At 40.2% G+C, this 22,342-nt stretch overlaps 1 protein-coding gene across 5 annotated transcripts in view; it reads right to left on the bottom strand.

The window, feature by feature from the left end:
* The window catches only part of TRIM44 (tripartite motif containing 44), a 113,784-nt gene that overhangs the window by 58,337 nt on the left and 33,105 nt on the right, over window positions 1-22,342 (bottom strand). For 3 of the 5 annotated variants that reach the window (XM_061381140.1, XM_061381142.1, XM_061381143.1), the window contains exon 3: window positions 10,713-10,952. The exons of 1 other annotated variant lie outside the window; for it this stretch is intronic. In XM_061381140.1, coding sequence (XP_061237124.1) covers window positions 10,713-10,952 — 240 coding nt within the window. Of the gene's footprint in view, window positions 1-5,201; window positions 9,285-10,712; window positions 10,953-22,342 lie in introns of those variants that run through there. One more of the 5 variants, XM_061381144.1, reaches the window with a different exon arrangement.

The raw sequence follows: 22,342 nt of genomic DNA, 5'->3' as shown, positions 1-22,342 counted from the left end.
AGGCACACTTCAGCCTCAGCCTGGCATCCTTTCCCTCCAAATATGAACACAGAAGCTCTAATAGGGAGCACACTATGTGCTCAAGGCTCTAAACCGGGGCTCGGGAAACTGGAATTCTAGTCCAAGCTCCGTTATTTATTAGCTGTGAGCCCTTGGGCAAGCCAGCTAATTACTCAGGACCTTGATCTTCTTTGTAAAAGGACAGTTCTGGCATTTGATGAGCCACACCATTCTCCAGCCAAACAATGACATTTCTCTACTTCTCATCCACTCTTTACAAAAGCAATGTGTGATGGTGATTTTTCCAGGTACTGTATTCTGTGAGCCTAACTTTATTAGTGATCACAGCAGATTTCTTTGAGCCTCTTTTTGTGACCAAACAAGATTTTTCAAATGACACTCAAGCCTTCTCCAAGGGACCTCATTTATCCTTCTGGTGACAGAGTATCTTTGATGTCCTCCTCTTTAGTCATACAGTCAATAGAGACTGTATCTCTTGGTTGGAGATAACTCCCCAGGAACTTTTTTGATTAATGGATAGATTGACTGATTGATCTTACAGGTATAAAGGAGAATGAGCTCTGGAGTCAGACACTTGGTCCAAATCTTCACTCCATTACTTGCTTGCTGTCCTACCCTGGTCAAATTATTTTGCCTTTCTTAACTTCAATTTTCTAATTAGTAACATAGGGGTAAAAATTGTCTTTATAATATAGGGTAAGCATGAAATTAAATGAAATAATGTGTACAAATGTCAAACACAGTGCCTAACACACAGAATGCATGTAATAAAGGTTATTATCAACATCACTAAGGATTCAGTGTGATTCATTAGGAAGCTCGTACCTCAGGGCACTGAAGAAAACAGACAAAAAACCCATCGTGATCGATCCTTCTAGGAGCTCCCATTCCGGAGCAGGGGAACTAGATAGAAAGTGAACTACGCCTAAATGTCTTACGGGTGCTACCAAAGACATACACGGAATGCTCGGAGAGTCAGAAGAGAAGCGATAAACACAGCCTCTCCCGGAGAAGGGGGAGAAGGCTCCACGGAGAACGTGGCATTTATACCGCCCCTTGGGGAATAAGAAGGACTTTCCCAGGTTGAGAACAGAAGATAAACAGGGAGGGCACTGGAATAGCAAGAGCAAAGCCACCGCGGTTTATAAAATGCAGGTTTAAGGAACTTTGAGTTCTGTGAAACTAGAGAACGGGGCTGTGTATGTGCGAGTCTTGGGCAGGAGACGCGGGGGTGGCAGTGGTGTGGGGGGGCTGGGGGGCTGGGAATGCATCAGAGGTGACGGGACACTGCCAGCGCGCAAGCCTCTCAAGGACACCTGCGGTCAGAAAGATGATTCTGAACAGATTGTGCATGGAGGTTGGATACAAAAAGGCATTTTTAGAAGACTGTTAAGAATCTGCACTCTTGCTGAGGGTGCTAATCACCTAATGAGAACTGGGGCAAGTGGCGGAAGGAGGGTACAGGGGTGGTGGAAACCTTCGCTTGTGGTTTGTTTGACTGGCATGTCTTATGGGAACTGTAATCTAGTGAAAAAAATCCATATAATTTAAATTTAATATGAGCTACATAACTATCAATGACATACTTAAACCTCAACACAATTTTCCAACTATCTTCGGGTGTTAAAACATAATTATCTAGGAGAACTGTAAGGAAAAAAGTATCCAGACTTCCTTCCATGATTCAGAGGAAGTCTTCACAATCACCCATCTTGGTATAATGGTCAAGAGATAGGCTTTCTAAGTTAGAGAAACGTGGCTTTGAATTCTGGTTCGTCAACTCCAACAGTGAAGCTTTTGACAGTTTACTTAACTTTTCCAAGGTTCAGTTTCCTCATCTACACATGGAAATCCTAATTCTTACCTCAAGGGGTGGCTACATGGATTCATTAAATGAGAAAATGTGTATAAAACATTAAGCAAGTGTCTAGTGTAAGTGCTCAACAAATGGTGGTCATTATTGTACTTCTCCAAAATGTTATTGGATAACATTTCTAGGGATAGTGGGAAAGAACAGAGAAGATGGGCTTTGCTTTCATTCATCCATTTCTGCTGCCTATAGCTAGGTGATTATTTTTAACAAAACAAAAATCACTATCACAAAGCACAGGAAAAACAGGGTGAGAGTCTCACTTTTGAAGAAATGAATAGATGAACGCAAGAACAAATGCACACACATATAAGGCAATTCTGAACAGGTCAGCAGACGTTCAGAGGATTAGTAATCTTGCTAGTAAAAGGTGAGCCCACTCTCTTCCCACTACCTGAAATGCCCACTCTAGTGTTCTTGCCTGGAGAATCCCAGGGACGGGGGAGCCTGGTGGGCTGCAGTCCATGGGGTCGCTAAGAGTTGGACACGACTGAGCGACTTCACTTTCACTTTTCACTTCCATGCATTGGAGAAGGAAATAGCAACCCACTCCAGTGTTCTTGCCTGGAGAATCCCAGGGATGGGGGAGCCTGGTGGGCTGCCGTCTATGGGGTCGCACAGAGTCGGACATGACTGAAGGGACTTAGCAGCAGCAGCAGTGTTCTGAGAGTTAGTTCCCATCCTTAAAGGTCAAGCCTCACTCGGAAAGTTTTCTTCAATAGTGGTACAAATGAACTTATTTACAGAACAGAAAAAGACTCACAGACACAGAAAACAAACTTACGGTTGCCAAATGGTAAAGGGGTGGGGAGGCCTAAATTAGAAGTTTGGAATTAACAGATGCATACTTGCATACATGCTAAGTGGCTTCAGTAGTGTCTGAGTCTTTGCGACCTATGGACCACAGCCTGCCCAGGCTTCCCTTTCCAAGGGATTTGCCAGGCAAGAATACCGGAGTGGGTTGTCATTTCCTACTCTAGGAACAGATATATACTATTATATATAAAATAGATAAAAAATAAGGATTGACTGTATAGCACAGGAAACTGCATTGAATATCTTATAATAATGTATAATGGAGAAGAATCTGGAAAAGAATATATATATATAAACATATATGTGTGTATATATATCAAAGTGATTCAGTTATATAAATATATCATACTTATATATATAAATTTGATATATTTATATAACTGAATCACTTTGACATACACCTGAAACATAACATTGTAAACTACACTTCAGTTTAAAAATGGTATAAAAAAAGGATTCTACATTCAACTTTCTTCAAATGTTATCCTCCTCACTTAAAAAGAGACTGAAACTGGACCTTGTAAGTGAAACAGTATGAGTATGGTTTGGAAATAGCACATTCCACTCCAAAGAGCAAACTCAAACTCTCAAAAAAAAGGCCTTAAGTTGGAATCAAATAAAATATACTGGCTATATATTTTGCTGGCTATATATTATACTGGCAAATACTTTTCTGGCTTTAGAATAATCTTTATGAAAAAAAGCAAATAGCACTTGGGCAGGTAGGACACCTAGACATTGTTTTTATCAGCTTTATTGAGGTATAATTTTTAATACTATAAAATTAACTGCTTTAAGTTTATATTAATAACTTTAAATTTAGAGTTAAGCAACTATTACTACAAAATTGCTTAAAAACTCTACATACATACACACAAGCACACACGACATGAAATTATCTTTTTCCTTCTTAACTTCCTTAAAAGCACAGTTTTAAGCTAAAATTATAGGTCTTGCAGTGTTTATTACATACATAAATTATATACATATGACAACTATAACATAAAGGATATGGAAAGAGGGTCAGTTGACCTATATAGTTTCAAGCTCTCTACACTTTATGTGAAGCGGTTTAAAATTAATTTTAAGTAAACTGAAAATTTAAGGATACATACTATAATCCTTACAGAAACCACTAAAAAATAATGCAAAATAATAGAGCTAGAAGGCCAATGGATATATTATAATGGGATTCAAGGAAATGTTTCAAAATCCAAAAGAAAGCAAGAAAAGACAATGAGAAGAAGAAAAACAGAAAACAAATCGTACAATGCAGACCTAAATTTAACCATATTAATAATAACATCAAATGTTAATGGACATTACACTTCAGCTAAAACATAGAGATTACCAGAATGGATAAATGACTAAGACCCAGCTACATGTTGTCTATGAGAGACATTAAGTTAACAATATAGACAGATTGAAAGCAAATGAATGGAAAGAGATAAACCACAAAAACAGTAGCATAACACTAAACTGGTTTTACTAACATTAGATAAAATAGATATCAAGACAGAGCATTAACAGAGAAAAAGGGAATGTTCATAACGATTAAAGGACTGGTTCATCAGGAAGATACAACGATCATAAATATGTGTTTGCTTAGTGACAGAGCTTCAAAATATCTGAAGAACAGTTGACAGAATTAAAGAAATAGATAATCCCTCATCATACTTGAAATGTAACATCCCTCTCTCAGCAATAGATTGAATTTGACATAAAAATCAGTAAAAACATAAATTTTCTGAACTCCTAATTGCTATTTAAAGAATACCACACTTCAAACTACAGAATATATATTCTTTTTAGGTGTGCATATGCATTCAACAAGAAAGACCATATGACTGGTCATAAAACAAGCCTCAATAAGTGTTAGATGATTGAAATCATTCAGAATAGGTTCTCTGTTGACAATGAAACTAAACTAGAAATAACAAGGTATGTAGGAAAATACCCTATATTTAGAAACTAAACAATATCCTCCCAAATAATCAATGAACAAAAAGAAGAAAGCACATGGTAAATGAAAAAATATTTCAAACTGAATGATAAAGAAACCACAACATAACCAAGTTGTATGATTCAACAGTGATTAGAGGAAAATGTATTGCTCTAAAAATTTACATAAAAGAAGAAAGTAGTAAAATCCACAATCTACTTAGACAGAAAAAAGAATAAGGTAAACTCAAAATAAGTAGGAAAAAAGCAGACACAAGTAAAATAGAAAACAAAGAGTAAAATTAGCAAATCCAAAAGTCAGTTCTTTAAAAAGACTAATAAAATTAATAAAATATAAGTTAGACTAATTAAGGATAAAAGAGGGAAAATCACAAATTATCAGTATCAGAAATGAAAGATGGATTACTATTCTAGAGACTGCTGCTGCTGCCAAGTCGATTCAGTTGTGTCGGACTCTGTGCGACCCCATAGACGGCAGCCCACTAGGCTCCTCTGTCCCTAGAGACTATAGACAATTAAAAAATATAAGAAAATATGTGAACAACTTTATACTAAAACTAAAACAACTTAGGTGAAAATGACAAGTTTCTTGAAAATTACAACCAATTTTAACATTTCAAATCAATGTAAGATGAAAAATTTTGACTAGGTCTACATCAAAGAAATTGAATTGGCTATCAGAAACCTTCACATAAAGAAACTCTACGACAGATGGTTTTGCTTATAAATTCTACCAAATATTTAAGGAAGAAATAACACCAATCTTACAAAAACTCTTCCAGAAAATAGATGAGGAGGAAATAACTTCTCAGGTTGTTTTCTGAGGCCAGCACTATCCTAATACCAAAGCCTGACAATGACATTATAAAAATATAAACTTACAAATGAATATCCCTCTCTGAAGGGGGCTTCCCTGGTGGCTCAGACAGTAAAGAATCTGCCTGCAATGCAGGAGATCCAGGTTCAATCCTTGGGTCAGGAAGATCCCATGGAGGAAGGAATGGCTACCCACTCCAGGATTCTTGCCTAGAGAATTCCATGGGCAGAGGAGCCTGGTGGGCTACAGTCTATGGGTTTACAAAGAGTTGGACATGACTGAGAGACTAACACTTTCACCTCACATCTCTCTCTGAACACAGACATAAAACTCTTTAACAAAATATTAATGAATTGAACTCAGATAATACATAATGACCAGGTGGGAGTTTATCTCAGGAATGCAAGGTTTAGTATTGCAATGCAAGATTCAACATTGTAAAATTAACCAAAGTAATCAGCCATCACACCAGAATGGAAGAGATTCACTTAATAATTTCAGTGGATATAAAAAAAATATCTTACTTCTAACCATGTTCATCTGAATTATTGTTTCCATGTCTAATGTCATTTCTCTTTGATTTCAAGATGTTTTCTTTGTCCTAAGTTTTTGGAAGTTTGATTTTGATGAGTCTAGGTATGGATTTCTTAGGTTTATCTCACTTGGGTTCATCTGGTTTCTTAAATATCTGGGTTTATATTTTTTCAACCAAATTTTAGAAATTCCTTTTCCTCCCCTTGCTGGACAAGTGACATATATGTCAGAGCTTTCTTTATTGTCCCACAGATCTCTGAGATTCAATTCAATTATTTTTCAATCTTTTTTCTTGTTTGTTCAGATTGAGTGCCCATTGATGTGTCTTAAATTCACTGATTCTTTCCTCTGTCATTTCCTATTTGCCATTGAGCCTGTCTAGTGAATTTTTCATGTCTGTCATTGTATTTTTCAGCTTTAAACTTTCATTTGGTCCTTCTTTATATCTTGTATTAATATTTCTTTCCTGAGATTTTAAAATATTTTTCATTTGTTTCTATCATTTGTTACTGCTTATTGAGACATTTTTATAATAGTGACTTTAAAATTCTAGTCTGATAACCCCTAGTACTGTGTCTTCCTGGTGTGGCCATCTCCTGATTTTTTTCTCATTAGAATTGAGATTTCTTTGGTTCTTGGTATAATGAGTACTATGGACTATATCCTAAACATTATAAGATCTGGTTACTAATTATATCTTCTATTCTAGCAGACTGTCAACCTATTTAGGTTCAGAACACATTTCCTAGATCACTTTTATGGCTTATAGTTCACATGTCATTTGAGTTTATTAAACTTCTGCAGTGCCATTCTGGTCGCTTCCTTCAGATGACAGAGCTCCAGTCTAGTCTCTGTCAGTGCTAGCTCAGGAGGAGGAGGGGAACCAGCTCATCACTACCAAGTAAAAGGGGAAGGTATGATTCCACCCTCTGAGTCAGCTGGGGAGGGGCATTGCCTAGTTAATGCAGGGTGAGAGGGAGACGTTAAATCTCCAACTACAGTCCCCACATGGAAGGGACGATATGAAAATGAAAGTGTTAGTCACTCAATTGAGACCCCATGGAGTATAGCCTGCCAGGCTTCTCTGTCCATGGAATTCTCCAGGCAAGAACACTGGAGTGGGTAGCCATTCCTTTCTCCAGAGGATCTTCCCGACCTAGGGATTGAACCCAGGTCTCCTGCATTGCAGGTGGATTCTTTACCATTTGAGCCACCAGAGAACCCCACAGGGGATAGTTTGCTATTTCCTTCCTATTATTGCAAAGGAGTGGTAGAAGTCAGAGTTCTACCTTCAGGCTCCATAGGAGGTAGGCATTACTTAATTACTGTATAGATACAAACTTTTACCTAAAGACTCCATGGAGAAAAAATGACACCCCGTTACTTTGGGTGAGGGTGTAAAATAGGGTTTCCCTCACTGGCTCCACTACTGTGGTATCAGTTGGGGCTGGGAAAGGATGCAGCTTTTTTCATGGTGCCTTCCACAACAGGAAGACACAGTATTAGGGATTATCAGATCAGAATTTTAAAGTCACTATTATAAACACCATGCCCATTCATCCAGAATAGGCAGAAATGATTAAAGGGTTTCTCTTCAGTTGAACTGCCCTTTACCAAGTCCTTTGGCTAGAGAGCAGGTTTTCTCTTGGAGATGTTCTTTTTGTCTGTGCTCATTAGTATTTCTAGCTTGCAGAACACCCAGGCCAGGATACATAGGAAGCAAGAACCCTGCCTCCGTTCCCCTCAAGGAAATCATTGTGGTGTGGCTCCTCATATCCCAAGATCCCTGGTCAGTCTGCCATCTTTTCTCCACTTTTGAGATTCTTCTGGTAGGTGACTCAGAATTTTGTCTAGGAGTTTCTGCTGTGATCGGTGGGAATGAGCGCAATGAAAATGCATTTACTCCATCTTGTTCGGAACCAGACGTGCAATTTGTTTTTAAATGCGAACAAGAACTGAGGATAGAAGGTTGGAAAGATGGCTATATACATAAAATGAATCGAGTGCAATAAACTGTTAATGGCAGAATCCTGGTGTAAGTATATGGGTGTTATCTATAAAATTCTTTCAACTTTGCTATATATAGCAAATGTTATGAAATTTTTCATAATAAAGGGTTGGGTAAGATTTTCTGATCAAAATAAAAATTCAGGAAAATTTTAAAAACCTATACAATGCAAAGAGAAGAAATAATTCCTCTGTTGAGTGAAAGAGAGGTACTAGAAATTTGCTCTGATCAGTAAGTTACCACATTAGCTGGAATGAGCGGCTATTGGAGAATAACAGCTTTGTGTAAATGCTTTAGCCAGATGTATGCTACTTCTCATTTTTAATAGCTTACTATGTCCATTGCCTGGTCCTTAGGGCTTGTCATCTTTGCACCCCTAAGAGCCATTCCATCGGAGTTAACAAGCATAGTGAAACTGAGCTACTCAAGTAGTTAAAGGACAATTAATGTTGGCGAGGGGCTAAATTCTTTATTTGAAATGAAAATAAAAGAGAGGGCGATTTCTTCAAAATTGAATCTTCATTTCTGAAAAAAAAAAAAAAATCTACACACAGAATAAATGTGAAGGGTCCAATCTGAGCTGAACTGGGGACAGAGTTATGTCAATGATCTCTTAAGGCTGAACCTTTTGTTTGTTTGGACTTTGGACACAAAGTCCACTCCATTATTAAAGAAAAATTTTAAATAAATTTACTTAAAAATAAATTTATTATTATTTATAATTAATTTTTAAAAAGACACACAGCGAGCATTTCCACAGAGTAAAGGGTCTTAGGAATGCAAAGCGGTCCAGGACACTGATTCTCTTCATTCTCCCCACAGGTATAAACAGGACATTTGGCAGCTGGTAGGGGACAGCACAGGCACGGGAACAGGATGGACTGAATCCCGGCTCTTCTCTGCTAACTAAACGACACCCGGTCAGTGTCTACAGTTCTTGGCATCTCAACAGCCCATCTGTAAAATGGATACAATGAACACTGAAATAAGGATTAAATGAAATGATAAATATAACATGCTCTCTCACCTATCTAGAATTGTATTTAGGTACACACTTTGTTAATTCTGGGGAGGATGAAATGAAAAGAACAAGTGCTCTTCTCTTCCGTTCACACACTGATGAAAATTAATCAAGAACTCTAGATGAGTGAAACAATGGTCTCTTACGTTTCCCGTCAGGACGACACCAGCAGTACCCGCCTCCTAGATGTACCCTGGCTGCTTTAATGGCTGCATTATTCTGTGGCTGGGCTCTCCTGGGCCAAGGCAAAAATTATACGTTAAGGCTGAGCTCACTGAGTTAGCAGGTATACTAGAAAGTTCACGGGACTCTCCTAGGTGTTCTTCTAGAAAGGCCTACCCTAAACCTACCTGGCATAAGCTTAACCAGAATTTTCAACATAATGGTATGAAACCTCATCAACAGTGGCCTCTCTCCAGTGGCTGAAATATAAGTTTTACACGTGGGCTTCCCCAGCTGGCGCTAGTGGTAAAGAATCCACATGCCAATGCAGGGGTTGCAAGAGATGTGGGTTCAGTCCCTGGGTCTGGAAGATCCCCTGGAGTAGGAAATGGCAGCCCACTCTACTATTCTTGCCTGGAAAGTTCCATGGACAGAGGAGCCTGGCAAGATATAGTCCACAAGGTCGCAAAGAGTCAGATGCAACTGAGCACATGCATTTAAAAGAGTGGCCACCTTAATTTTTTTTTTTTTAACAATAGATTCTAAATGCCTAAATATGTTGTTTGGTAAAATGTCTTAAGATTCTTTTATTATTGTTACAAAATAACAATGAATGTAGTGACTAAAACTGTCACTTAACATTTACCTTGAGTCTTTCACTGCTATCTTTGATCCTCACAATGCCTGAGCCCACATGCCCCTCAATCCAACAGTCACGCCCCCAATTTATGCAATTAGCTTCATAAAAAGACCAGCTGGAGACACCTTTCACTATTCACAAAATGAGTCCAGTCTTTTATTTTGGCCTGCTTTATGCTCACTTCCTGACATCCTCATTCAGCCCAGTTCTCATCCCCACGGTGACTTTATCTATAGGCTCATTTAATCACTGGGAATCTGTCAATTGTCCTCTTCTCTGGCTCTGATTTCTGGCTTCCCTCATTACCTGGGAACAGTATCTGCCCCACTGACTACACTCCTTTAAGGCACAGTGTACACATATTTTGCTAGGCCTAGTTTTGGAGTGCGCCGGAGAAGGCAATGGCAACCCACTCTGGTACTCTTGCCTGGAGAATCCCATGGATGGAGGAGCCTGGTGGGCTGCAGTCCATGGGGTCGCTAAGAGTCGGACACGACGGAGCGACTTCACTTTCACTTTTCACTTCCATGCATTGGAGAAGGAAATGGCAACCCACTCCAGTGTTCTTGCCTGGAGAATCCCAGGGACAGGGGAGCCTGGTGTGCTGCCGTCCATGGGGTCGCACAGAGTCGGACACGACTGAAGCGACTTAGCAGCAGCAGTAGTTTTTAAGTGCAGGCCCAAGCAGCCAACATCTCCAAACTGGTTTATACACCAGTCTAAACACTTATGTCCTATTGAAGCTTTCAATCCATTCATGTTTAGGGACTAAAATGGGGGAATTTCCATAATTAACAAATAGGGCAGTCAGTTTCTGCCTATTTTTCATGCTACTGGTTTATTATAGGCATTCTCCTTTACCTCCGCCTTTGGCTCAGCTGATTCATTAGAGGTATCAAGTTGTTCCTTGGCTTGGGCCATCTGAGTCATCAATCTATCCATATGGGACTGGATGTCAGCCAGTATCTCAGTCACATGAGCTGTGGCCATTGCTTCCTGGATGTCCACTAAATGAAGGGCCTTCTGCTCCTCATCCGCAATCACTTTTTGAACTTTCTTAAATTCTTGCTGTATAAACATCTTCATCTGGTCCCGGGTTACCTACAGAACAGAGACAAGTCAGAATGCATTGGACATGCAAAGAAATGGGAGAGTAGGGCTATTATTCTAAATGCTAGGTAGCCCTGGCCAAAACACAAACCGTGGGTCCTATCCGATCCCGAAGTTTTGGGAATATCCTCTGAACTATGTTTCTCAGATATTGTTGATGAATTTCCTGCTACTCTTTCTGCTTTTTTCATTCTTTAGGAAGTGACTCCTTGTCCTTCCTTTTTACTTTTTTGTTTTCATATCATTAATACATAATTACTTCTTAAAAATTTAATAGGTACTGTTCTTGTTGTTTAGTTGCTCAGTCGTGTCTGACTCTTTGTGACTCCGTGGACTGCAGCCATTCCAGCTCCTCTGTCCATGGGATTTTCCAGCAGGAATACTGGAGTGGGATGCCATTTCCTTCTCTAGGGCATCTTCCCCACCCCAGGCCTGAATCCATGTCTCCTATATTGCAGACAGATTCTTTGTGTATATTAAAAGAGAGAGAGAGAAATTCTTCTCTCTCTTTCCCAATACCATTTTCCTCCTCAGTGGGTAATTCCTGTTAACAGTCTGCTGCTACTGCTAAGTCACTTCAGTCGTGTCCGACTCGGTGCGACCCCATAGACGGCGGCCCACCAGGCTCTCCCATCTCTGGGATTCTCCAGGCAAGAACACTGGAGTGGGGTGCCATTTCCTTCTCCAGTTAACAGTCTATACATGCCTTTCTGGTCATTATATGTGTGTGTGTGTATATATACATACACACACATATATAGGCATACCTTGGAGACACACAGGTTCTGCTCTAGACCACCACAGTAAAGTGAATATTACAATAAAAAGTCACACATATTTTTTGGTTTCCCAGTACATATAAAAGTTATATTTATACTACACTGTAGTCTATTAAGTATGCAAGAGCATTATGTTTACAAAAATAATATATATATACTTTAATTTAAAAATACTTCATTGCTAAAAAATGCTAACCATCATTTGAGCCTTCAGCAAGTCATAAACTTTTTATAATGGTAACATCAAGATCACTGATCAAAGATCACAACATAATAGACACAATAATAATGAAAAAGTTTGATATGCTACAAGAATTACCACAACGTGAACACAGGGACAGAAAGTGAGCATAGGCTGTTGGGAAAAGAGTACTGCTCAACGCAGGGCTGCTACAAGCCTTCAACTTGTAAGACACGGTGTCTGCAAAGCACAATGAAGTGAACCGCAGTAAAACAAAGTATACTGTACACATACAGACAATTACGTTGCTTTTATGTAAATGGATCATGGTGAACATATGGTTCTGTGTCTTGATTTCCTACTTAAAAAGTTAGTATATACAGAACAACTTCATTCATTGTATTATTTTTAATGTCTGTATGATATGGGTATATATAGATATGGACATCTATATATAGAGAGATAAAAGAATAAATATATACATTAAATATTTCCCTTCTTAATAGAAATACAAGATATTTCCAAACTTTTGCTTTTATGAACAGGACAGCAATGAACATCAATGGCCATACCTCTTAATATTTGCATATGAATTTCTTTAGAAACCTTTGGAAACACTGAATCAATTTATATATATATTCTAAAACTATTGACTGATACTACCAAAATGTCCTCCAAAAATATGCACCAATTACATTCCCACAGTGTGTGAAGTATGCATTTTCCTACACTTCCCCCAAGAGTGGATAATATCAAGTCTCTAAATTTTTACTCTCTGATGAGTGAAATATATTATTGTTTTAGTTTGCAACAACTGTGTAGAATAAATAAAATATAACTCCGCTGCATTTGGCTAGGGCATAAGGCAAAGAAAATGAGAAACTACCAAATCTGAACTTCTAAATGCCATATCTTGCCAGCAACTACACCTATTGATGTGTCTTCATAACCATGTTTATTTTATGAGTATTTTTAAACAACTATGCATATTGAGTAGCTGAGGTAGGAAACAGGGAAGAGGCAGAACAGTAGACAAAAGTACAAAAACCAATAGAGAATTTTAAAGCTGAAGGAGAAAGTAGTGTCATCTAAGTGAACCCCTGTCTTTCACAGATAAGGAAACAGACCCAGCTGTAATCTTGTAGGAGCCACTGAGTTCTCCAATCTTCTCGCTCCCAGTCTGGTGCTCTGTTCACTATAACAGTCTGTCAAAAGGGAAGTCAAACTGGGAAAACCTAAAAAGGAGACTAGGAGAGAAAAAGACTAAAGGAGAGAGGAAGATGAGGCCATTTTCTATTAGCCTCTTAAAAACTGAAATAGGCTTGATATTTTAAGCAGCTTTTGTAACACTGCCATAAAAACGTCAATGCAAAATAAGGCCTGCAGGACACATATCCATTCACACGGCAAGTGACGTAAGCCCTCATGAATTCACATACTCTTTGCAGGTACTCTCCCAGTGCTAAAGAAAAGGGGAGAGGGAGTGTTAAATGTTATTAATGTCCCTCCAAGTTCTTTATCAGATTGAGAACTGTGATGTGTTTATTTATATAATTCCTTTTTATTTTTAGTGTATATATTTCAAGGGTGTTATGCTTTATGGTAATCATTTATCAGTGAATCTGGATCCCTACCCTTGAAATAAATTTAGTCTTATAAGACCTCTCTTTAGAGACTAAATCTTTAACTAAGGCATAAACTTTTTAAATTCCTAAGAAAAGCTCTTCCAAGTGACTAAAAATGGAGAGCATAATAAAAACTGACTTGTAACCTACAGAGAAGGCTCTTGAGAGTCCCTTGGACTGCAAAGAGATCCAACCAGTCCATCCTAAAGGAGACCAGTCCTGGGTATTCATTGGAGGGACTGATGTTGAGGCTGAAACTCCAATACTTTGGCTACCTCATGCGAAGAGTTGACTCATTGGAAAAGACCCTGATGCTGGGAGGGATTGGGGGCAGGAGGAGAAGGGGACGACAGAGGGTGAGATGGCTGGATGGCATCACTGACTCGATGCACATGAGTTTGGGTGAACTCCAGGAGTTGGTGATGGACAGGGAGGCCTGGCGTGCTGTGATTCATGAGGTCGCAAAGAGTCGGACACGACTGAGCGACTGAACCGAAATGAACTGAGCGACTCGACTGAACTGAACTGAACTGAACCTACCTCACTAGACATCACATACACATGTGATATGAAGTTAAGAAGCTGACATCACAGTCAGGAAAGGTAGGGACTACATTGCAGTAGGTGAATAAATCATGGTTTTTAAAATTTAAATTATCTCTTTTCCTTTACTTTACATAGGTTTTTCAACCTTTATTTTATGCAATTAATTTTTATAGAGATTAGGCCAAATATTTGAAGGCAGAATACTTCATCAAACCTTTATGCCTTCTTCTCACTCTGATTCTCTACTAATCAACAATAGGTATTCTCCAGCCTAGTTGAAAATGGCAAGAACAAACTTCTGGGTCATGGCATGCGTTTAAATCTAGAGCCCAAAGGAGAGACTCCCTGGGGGATTAGGCCACTGGTAGGTTAACAGGTTGAGTACTCTGGAGAAAGGACCCCTATCAATGGCAGAAATGAAACAGCTTTCAAAACTTCCTTTCAGGTTTCATCACCCCATCATCAAAACCATCCTGCTATAAACTTCACAATTCTCCAGGAGCAACCTGCCCTTCACGTCAGCACTGAGAGCTGGGGGCCACTGACATCATTTCTAGTAGGTTTCCTAGAATTTAGGTAGCCTCTATCCTACAGCTTCCCAAAGATGACAGTGATGGTCTCATACTCTTGACTATACTACACGCAAGTTATGTCAAAAGAGAAAGTTCTTCATAAGCAAAGAAGAGAGAAGGCCGGATGTATCACAGAATGATAAGACTGGTGATGCAGGAGTTTCCTTTTTATAGAATCTACTAGTAATGGTCACACCTTTTTAAAGCCACAGAACTTCCCTTGCCCCAAACAAAGTCTTAATGTAGAACCCCAAAGTGTAATAGAGCCCAAAGTAAAACCACTCTGGTTAAAAGAAAAACCTCCCCTTCCTCCCTGAAGTGCTTCCGGGGGCACTGGAGGTGCTCTCCAGGAAAATCGCACCTGAGTGACTTGGGTCCCCTGCACAAATGAAACCATAAGAAGAGTTTGCTCTCTTTGGTCAACTGATTGGTCCCTAAGTTGTTAAAACTTTAAAGCTCTAGGTTATACGCAAGTTGATATATCTTTCTTATCGGTGTATTCGGTGAAAAAAAAATAGCATTTTCTAAAATTACTTGAACACAGCATTGTAATATCAAAGAATAAGTGGCTTATTTGTGAATGGTCAGAACTAACTAGTAAACATCTGATTGCTCTTACTAGAGCTGAGTCCAACTTTCTGGTGAGGGAAAAAAAAAGTCCCAGAGAGGTACAGTCACAAAGTATGGTTTAGAAACCAACTTTCCTCTGGTCTAGCTCTGGGGTACCTTCTGCTGTAACATGTTGCCTCCAAGGATCCCTTTCTGTCTGCTTCAAGTTCTTCATATTTATTTCCTCTTAATTGAGATATTTCTGCTGTTAACAGGTTGCTTCTGTTATTATCCCCACTAGGACATTATTTCCCCAAAGTGAATCTTGGGATGAAAGATGTACATTTGAAGAGTTAAGTCTCATCCCGTGGTACTTTCTATATGCTCTTATAGTTAACATTTCTAAGCCAGACCAGACCCAAGAGGTATGCAGACTGGCATTTTATATATACATAATTAAACACATAAAACCCTGAATTAAGAGCTTGAACTTGGAAACACTACCATTCAATGGGTTTGACATGAACTGGAAGTCATTAACTCCTCATTAGCTATAAAACCAAGGTTTTATTTACTTTTTATTATAGGAGATTATAAAAACAACAAGCATACTAGCTAGAAAGCATGATGGCTTAAGAAAGATTTGTTCCAGAAAAGTGTTGCTGAGATGAACTGAGAAAGATGGAACAGGGTCAGGAACAGGAAGCTACACAAAAGCAACACATCTGAGTCTATCCTGATTGAAGCTTCCAGAAATACTTGCTCTATTAGTCAAATCTCCTGCAAATAACTTTAAAGCAGCCCATTCCAAAAAGAAAAAAAGGTTTCAGTGGACCTTTTTCAATGCTGTAATCTGTCCTCACTCCCAAAACACAGTACCCTCTCAGTATGCCAGTGTCCACGGAAAGTTCCAGGTAGGGAATCTCAAAATTAAGGCTGCCAGTATAGCCTGTGGATTATTCTGGCATTTTTGCCTCAAGAGAGCTCCTTGCAAACCTCTGCCAAGCTCCAGTGAGGGCAGACAAGGGAAGAGCTTCATCAGCAGGCAGGACAGAGTCCTTTTCAGTGGATGCCTGGATCTCCCATCTCCTGTGTCTTTTGTGTATGAGGGGAATAACCAATATTTATGAAAAAAACAACTGTCCATTCCTAAGGCTTGGAAAGTTATCTAACAGAAGCTTCCCTTGTGGCTCAGACAGTAAAGAATCTGCCTGCAATGTAGGAGACCCGTGTTCAATCTCTGGGTTGGGAAGATTCCCTGCAGAAGGGAATGGCTACCCACTCTAGTACTCATGCCTGGAGAATTTCATGGACAGAGGGGCCTGGCGGGCTACAGTCCATGATGTGGCAAAGAGCTGGACACGACTGAGTGACTAACACTTTCACTACACTTTTAGAAGCATAGCAGATAAGAACTCTGAAAAAAAAAAAAACAAAAAAAACTCAAAACTATGAACCACATTCTACTACCAACGTTCTGAGAGATGACAGAAATTTTCCGGACAATGGTTAGAAGCCTGGATTGCTTGGATTTCACAATGGGTTATTGAGAAGAATAGTGAAAAGGTTATTAAAATGAACATTTAATCTCCTCCCAAACCATTTTTCTCATCATCGGAAGCCTCTAGACAAAAGTAGTCGTTAGTGTCGTCTTTACCTTCTTTCCTCACTTTGTTAAGAGTACCACGGGATCGCTACCTCAGCTAGCACTTAGTTATTTCAAGTATCCACTCAATGAAGTAATAATGATATTTACTGTTCCAGTTATTATTTGTATTATAAAGACTAGAATAAACATGGCTTCCCTGGTGGCTCAGCGGTAAAGAATCTGCCTGCCAATGTAGGAGATGCAGGTTCAATTCCTGGGTTGAGACCATCTCCTGGAGAAGGAAATTGCAACCCACTCCAGGATTGGGTGGGTTGCAATCCTTGAAAATTCTGTGGATAGAGGAGACTGGCAGCCTACAGTTTGCAGGGTTGCAGAGTCAGATATGACTGAGTGACTAACACACACCAGGATTCTTGCTTGGGAAATTCCATGCACAGAAGAGCTTGGCGGGCATGAGGTCACAGTCAGATGCAACTTGGCAACTAACCAACAACAGCAAAACAAACACATCAAAATGTCGGAGAGTGGTTACGTCTGAACGTGAACGTGAACGTGAAGTCACTCAGTCGTGTCCGACTCTTTGCGACCCCATGGACTGTAGCCTACCAGGCTCCTCTGTCCATGGGATTTTCCAGGCAATAGTACTGGAGTGGATTGCCATTTCCTTCTCCAAGGGATCTTCCCAACCCAGGGATCGAACCCGGGTCTCCTGCATCGTAGACAGACGCTTTACCATCTGAGCCACCAGGTTATGTCTGAGTGCTGGAATAAAGAGTTCTTTTCTTTTCTTTTTTTTTTACTTTTAAGTTTAAATTTTCTACAATAATGTGTAATAATTTTTCTTTAAGAGTAATTTTTAAAAAGAAATAAGGCTCAAAGAAAGTTAAGTCTTCAATAAGACATTAACAAATCAAACCCAAAAATGTATAAAAGGAATTATATACCATGACTTAGAGGGATTTACCCAGGTATGCAAGGCTGGTTCAACATTTGAAAATCAGTTCATCTAATCTATAATCAACAGGCTAAAGAAGAAAAATCACATGACCATATCAATAGATACAAAAAAAGCACTTGAAAAGATCTAATATCCATGTATGATAAAAACTCTCAGCAGACTAGAAATAGGGAAGAACTTTCTCAACTTCATAAAAAAGTGTACCAAAAAAATCTACAGTTAATGTCATACTGTGTGGTAAGAAATGGATTTTTCCAGCTAAGATCAAGAACAAGACAAGGACGTTTTATCTTACTTCTCCTTTTCAAAAGACAAAAGGAAATAAAAGGTTTACAGGTTGAGAAGGCAGAAATAAGGCAGCCTCTGTTCACAACTGACATGATTATTTATGCAGAAAATCTGAAAGAATCATCAAAAAAAAGTTCCCCAACTAATAGGCAGTTATAACAACGCTGCCAGACATAAAGCTAATACATAAAAGTCAATTAATTTCCTATCTATACCACCAATGAACGTGGAATTTGAATTTAAAAACACAATACCATTTAAATTAGCACCCCAAAAATGAAAGACTTAGGTATAAATCTAACAAAACATGTACAAAATCTGTATAAGGAAATCTATTCAGAGAAGACAATGGCACCCCACTCCAGTACTCTCGCCTTGAAAATCCCATGGAAAGAGGAGCCTGGTGGGCTGCCGTCCATGGGGTCGCTAAGAGTCAGACACGACTGAGCGACTTCACTTTCACTTTTTACTTTCATGCATTGGAGAAGGAAATGGCAACCCACTCCAGTGTTCTTGCCTGGAGAATCCCAGGGACAGAGGAGCCTGTTGGGCTGCCATCTAAGGGGTTGCACAGAGTCGGACACGACTGACACGACTTAGCAGCAGCAGCAGCAATTAGCTGATTCAGTGACTGATCTGAAGTGTGAAGTCACTGACTTTTGAGAAATACCAGGCACATCAATGACATATAGACATCACCACAATACAGTGGAAAGATATCTGCTTTAAAACCTTGTGTAACTACAGCAACACAAACCCTCACTACACTGCTCTTATGGCAGAGTAGGAGACGGAGTTAGGAGCAAGGCCAGGTGACTCAGACGGCATGTCTAATGTTGGCCTGCTTTCTGTCACTGGACATTCTCTTGCCCCTTAATCTGTGACAAAGACAGGGTCTTATGAATCATAATAATGAAGATGTTAAGAGGGACCACATGCAAGCAGTGTTCCAAGTGCCATCTCAGACCTGTTTCTGATTTAATCCTCAGGGAGGCGATAATACTTTCATTTTATGGGCAGGGGACATTGAAGCCCCACTGACGAAGTCACTGGTCTGGTGTTACACAGCAGGTAAGCTATGGAGCAAAGATTCCCCGCAGGTCAGCCTGATCTAGGTCATCACACTGAAAACCACTCTATCTAGTAACCTCCTTCCTCTGAGAACTAGGATGAGACTACTGGAAAGCAACGTGACACAGAAGACAGCACTTGCGATGGGAAATCAGCGGCCGGGATGGCATTCACGTCTGTCTTTAAGAACTAACCAGCTGCGTGACTTTGGATAAGTCAGGGAATCTCTCAGGGCCTCAGGCTCCTGAGCTATTAAAAGTGAAAAGCTAAACTCAGTCTCCCTTTTATCTCTAAAATGATAGAGCTGCACAAATGTTACACTCTTGGAACTAATTCACTAATCCAGATTTGCCTCTAATCATATTTGTTGCTAAAACAAGAGGGGGCATCAGAGGAGTAGGAATCTGACCTAGACGTTGTTAGCCTGATACAGTCAAATTGAGAAGTAAAGAGGAATGCAGAATAACCCTTTTCCTATGGCAAAGCTGCCCTCTCAAGAGATCATCCTCTCTCCTACCTTTAACCACCAAGCTTATTTAGAAAGTCACATAAAACTTGCTTCCGGGTCTCCTCCAGCAGTGACGACTCTACTGGTTGCTGACTCCCTCTGCTCTCACGACTGACCTCTCTATACCATATGCCACTGCTGATAGCCCTCAGTCTTTAATTTCTCTTCTCCCATGGTTTCTGCGACCTGGACTTCCCTGGCTTTATGTTTATCAGCTTCATCCCCACAAACTACACATACTCTCCAGACGACTGTGACTGAGGAAACTATAAGGGTTCTTCAACCTTGGCACAACTTACATCTCTTGTTGGTATTCGCTGTGGGGGGAAATGAACTGTGCGTTGTAAAATATGAAGCAGCACCCTTGGCCTCTGTGTAGTAGATGATACATTGCTCCCTATCCCCAATTAATGCAAACAAGAGTCTTCAGACGTTGTGAAATGTGCTCTGGAGGCAAAACTGCTTTCTCTCCATCACTTCTTCCTTATCAGTTTCATCTCATCTTTGCAGTTTAACTACCACCTCAATGGAGATGGCTCCAAAGCCTGGGTTTTCTCTCTACGTCTTCAGTCTCACAATTCCTTTTGATGTGTATCTCTACCTGGATACTTTCCTATTACTTAAAGCATCAAGCATCAAACGGAATCCTCGTCCTCCTCATCGTCACTGCTACCCTTTTGCGCACTTACATATTAGGCACTAATCTAAGCACTTTACATGCTGTTTCAATTAATCATCACAGTGATATCATGAGGTAGCAATTCTTATTATTCAGTTTTACAGATGAAGAAACTGAGGTTGAGTAGGGGTAAGAAAGTGCCCAAATTCACACACGGAGCAGGTGGCAAATCTGGAGCTTGAACTCACATAGTTTGATTGCCTCTGTCTTCTAAACACAGCATTATTCTTTCATATCTTCCATTCAAACCCTGTCTGTTCCCTTCTCCCCATCAACAATATCAAAGTTTAGGCAGTCACCCAGGCTTTCAACTCTGGAGTCAGGTTTTATTTTTTCCACTAGATAACAGGTGGACTTAATATCTGGAGAAAAAAATTATGAGATCTTTGCTTAGGGTCTGGCACATACTGGCAGTCAATACCTTCTGACCAAGTGTCAGAAGCCATCCCACACCTGTCTCTCCACCACAGGCTGGCTGAAGAAGCCTGCCACTACACAAAGGAATCCCCTTTCTTGCACCCTCTCCCATTACTCCCCACTAAATAACTATACCCACTCTCTAGACTCAAACACTCCATTTAAGCTCCACCTACCCCCATCCCCACCTAGACTCACCTACGTTAAACTAGCCCCACTCTCACTTGCACCACTGATTTTCTGAAACAAAATTCTAAGTCACAAAGGGCTTCTGAGTGATTTGAAGAAACGCTTTAGGATTCCAATCCTACCTCCAACCTGTTTTCAGCCAGCTTTTTCTCCTTTCTCATTTCCACTTGGCCCAGAATCCTTGGCTTTCTAAGTGAAAAAAAGTGAAAGTGAAGTCGCTCAGTCGTGTCTGACTCTTTGCGACCCCATGGACTGTAGCCAACCAGGCTCCTCCCTCCATGGGATTCTCCAGGCAAGAGTACTGGAGTAGGGTGCCATTTCCTTCTCCAGGGGATCTTCCTGACCCAGGGATCGAACCCTGGTCTCCTGCATTCCAGGCAGACACTTTAACCTCTGAGCCACCAGGGAAGCCCAATCTTGACCTCAAATCCCACCTTAACCCTTTCAGACTTGGTAACTACATATGTCCTTCAACCTCTCCTTCTTGGGTGTCTAGACCTTAGATTTGCCTTACATAGTCTTCAGCTAGGCTTGTGTCTTTGCCCTGCAGAATCACATTCTCGTGGATAGGAGCCCCATATTTCAGCTAGAATACTCCAGCCTTCCTCTATTTCTGCTAGAGTGCTTCTTCCTGAGATTATAAATTTGGGTACTTGAGCCTAAGTACTCTATTGTTCTTTATCAGCTTCACGTATAAGACCCGGCAATAGGCTTCTTCTGAATATCCTCCCTTTCGTGGTTTTTCCTGAACATACATAAACACACATGTACATGAGCGCACACATACACAGAATGTTAAGAGACTCAGGACTATGTTTTCTAGAGGCTTGGTGCTGGAAAGATCCTAATAAACACCCGAATCTGCTAATCAGCTGTGACGGGGACAGCAACTGTGAGCTCTAGTCACCTGTGAGACAGTTACCGCAGCCCGACAAGCAGCCTGACATGAGAGACAGAGAGCTAACCACTGTGGTTACGGCGTCAGTGCAAGTACTCTCTCCTCCCAGGACTGCTTGCTCATGCTGTCGGCTGCTGTGAATTTCGTGCCATGAGAACTTGACATGGAACCTGGTGTCATGGCACTGAACTGGATGCACCAGAGAACAATTGAAGAGGGATGCTGGGCTCTCTCTCAATGATACTGCTCCTTGCTCTTAAGATGCTTCTCTCTGCCTGACTCCAGGGTGGCAACAGAGAAAGCAATCATGAGCTTCTGAGCAATGCTTGGCTTGAGTGGACAGAAAAAAATTCTGGGTGCCCCCTGTAGAAATGTGAAAGTAGAAGAATGGGTCCCCAGAGACCTGTAACAAACATGAATACGAGTGAGAGCATCTACTCCGCCTTGTTTTTAGCCTTATTTCTACCTTAACATATACAGAAACCAGACAGATGGCTTCTGCCTCAGGAGTC

The sequence above is a fragment of the Bos javanicus genome, chromosome 15, assembly GCF_032452875.1.
Source record: "Bos javanicus breed banteng chromosome 15, ARS-OSU_banteng_1.0, whole genome shotgun sequence".
In the NCBI taxonomy this organism is placed as follows: domain Eukaryota; kingdom Metazoa; phylum Chordata; class Mammalia; order Artiodactyla; family Bovidae; genus Bos; species Bos javanicus.
Note: the sequence above shows the minus strand (reverse complement) of the source record. Positions and strands in the feature narration are given on the sequence as shown.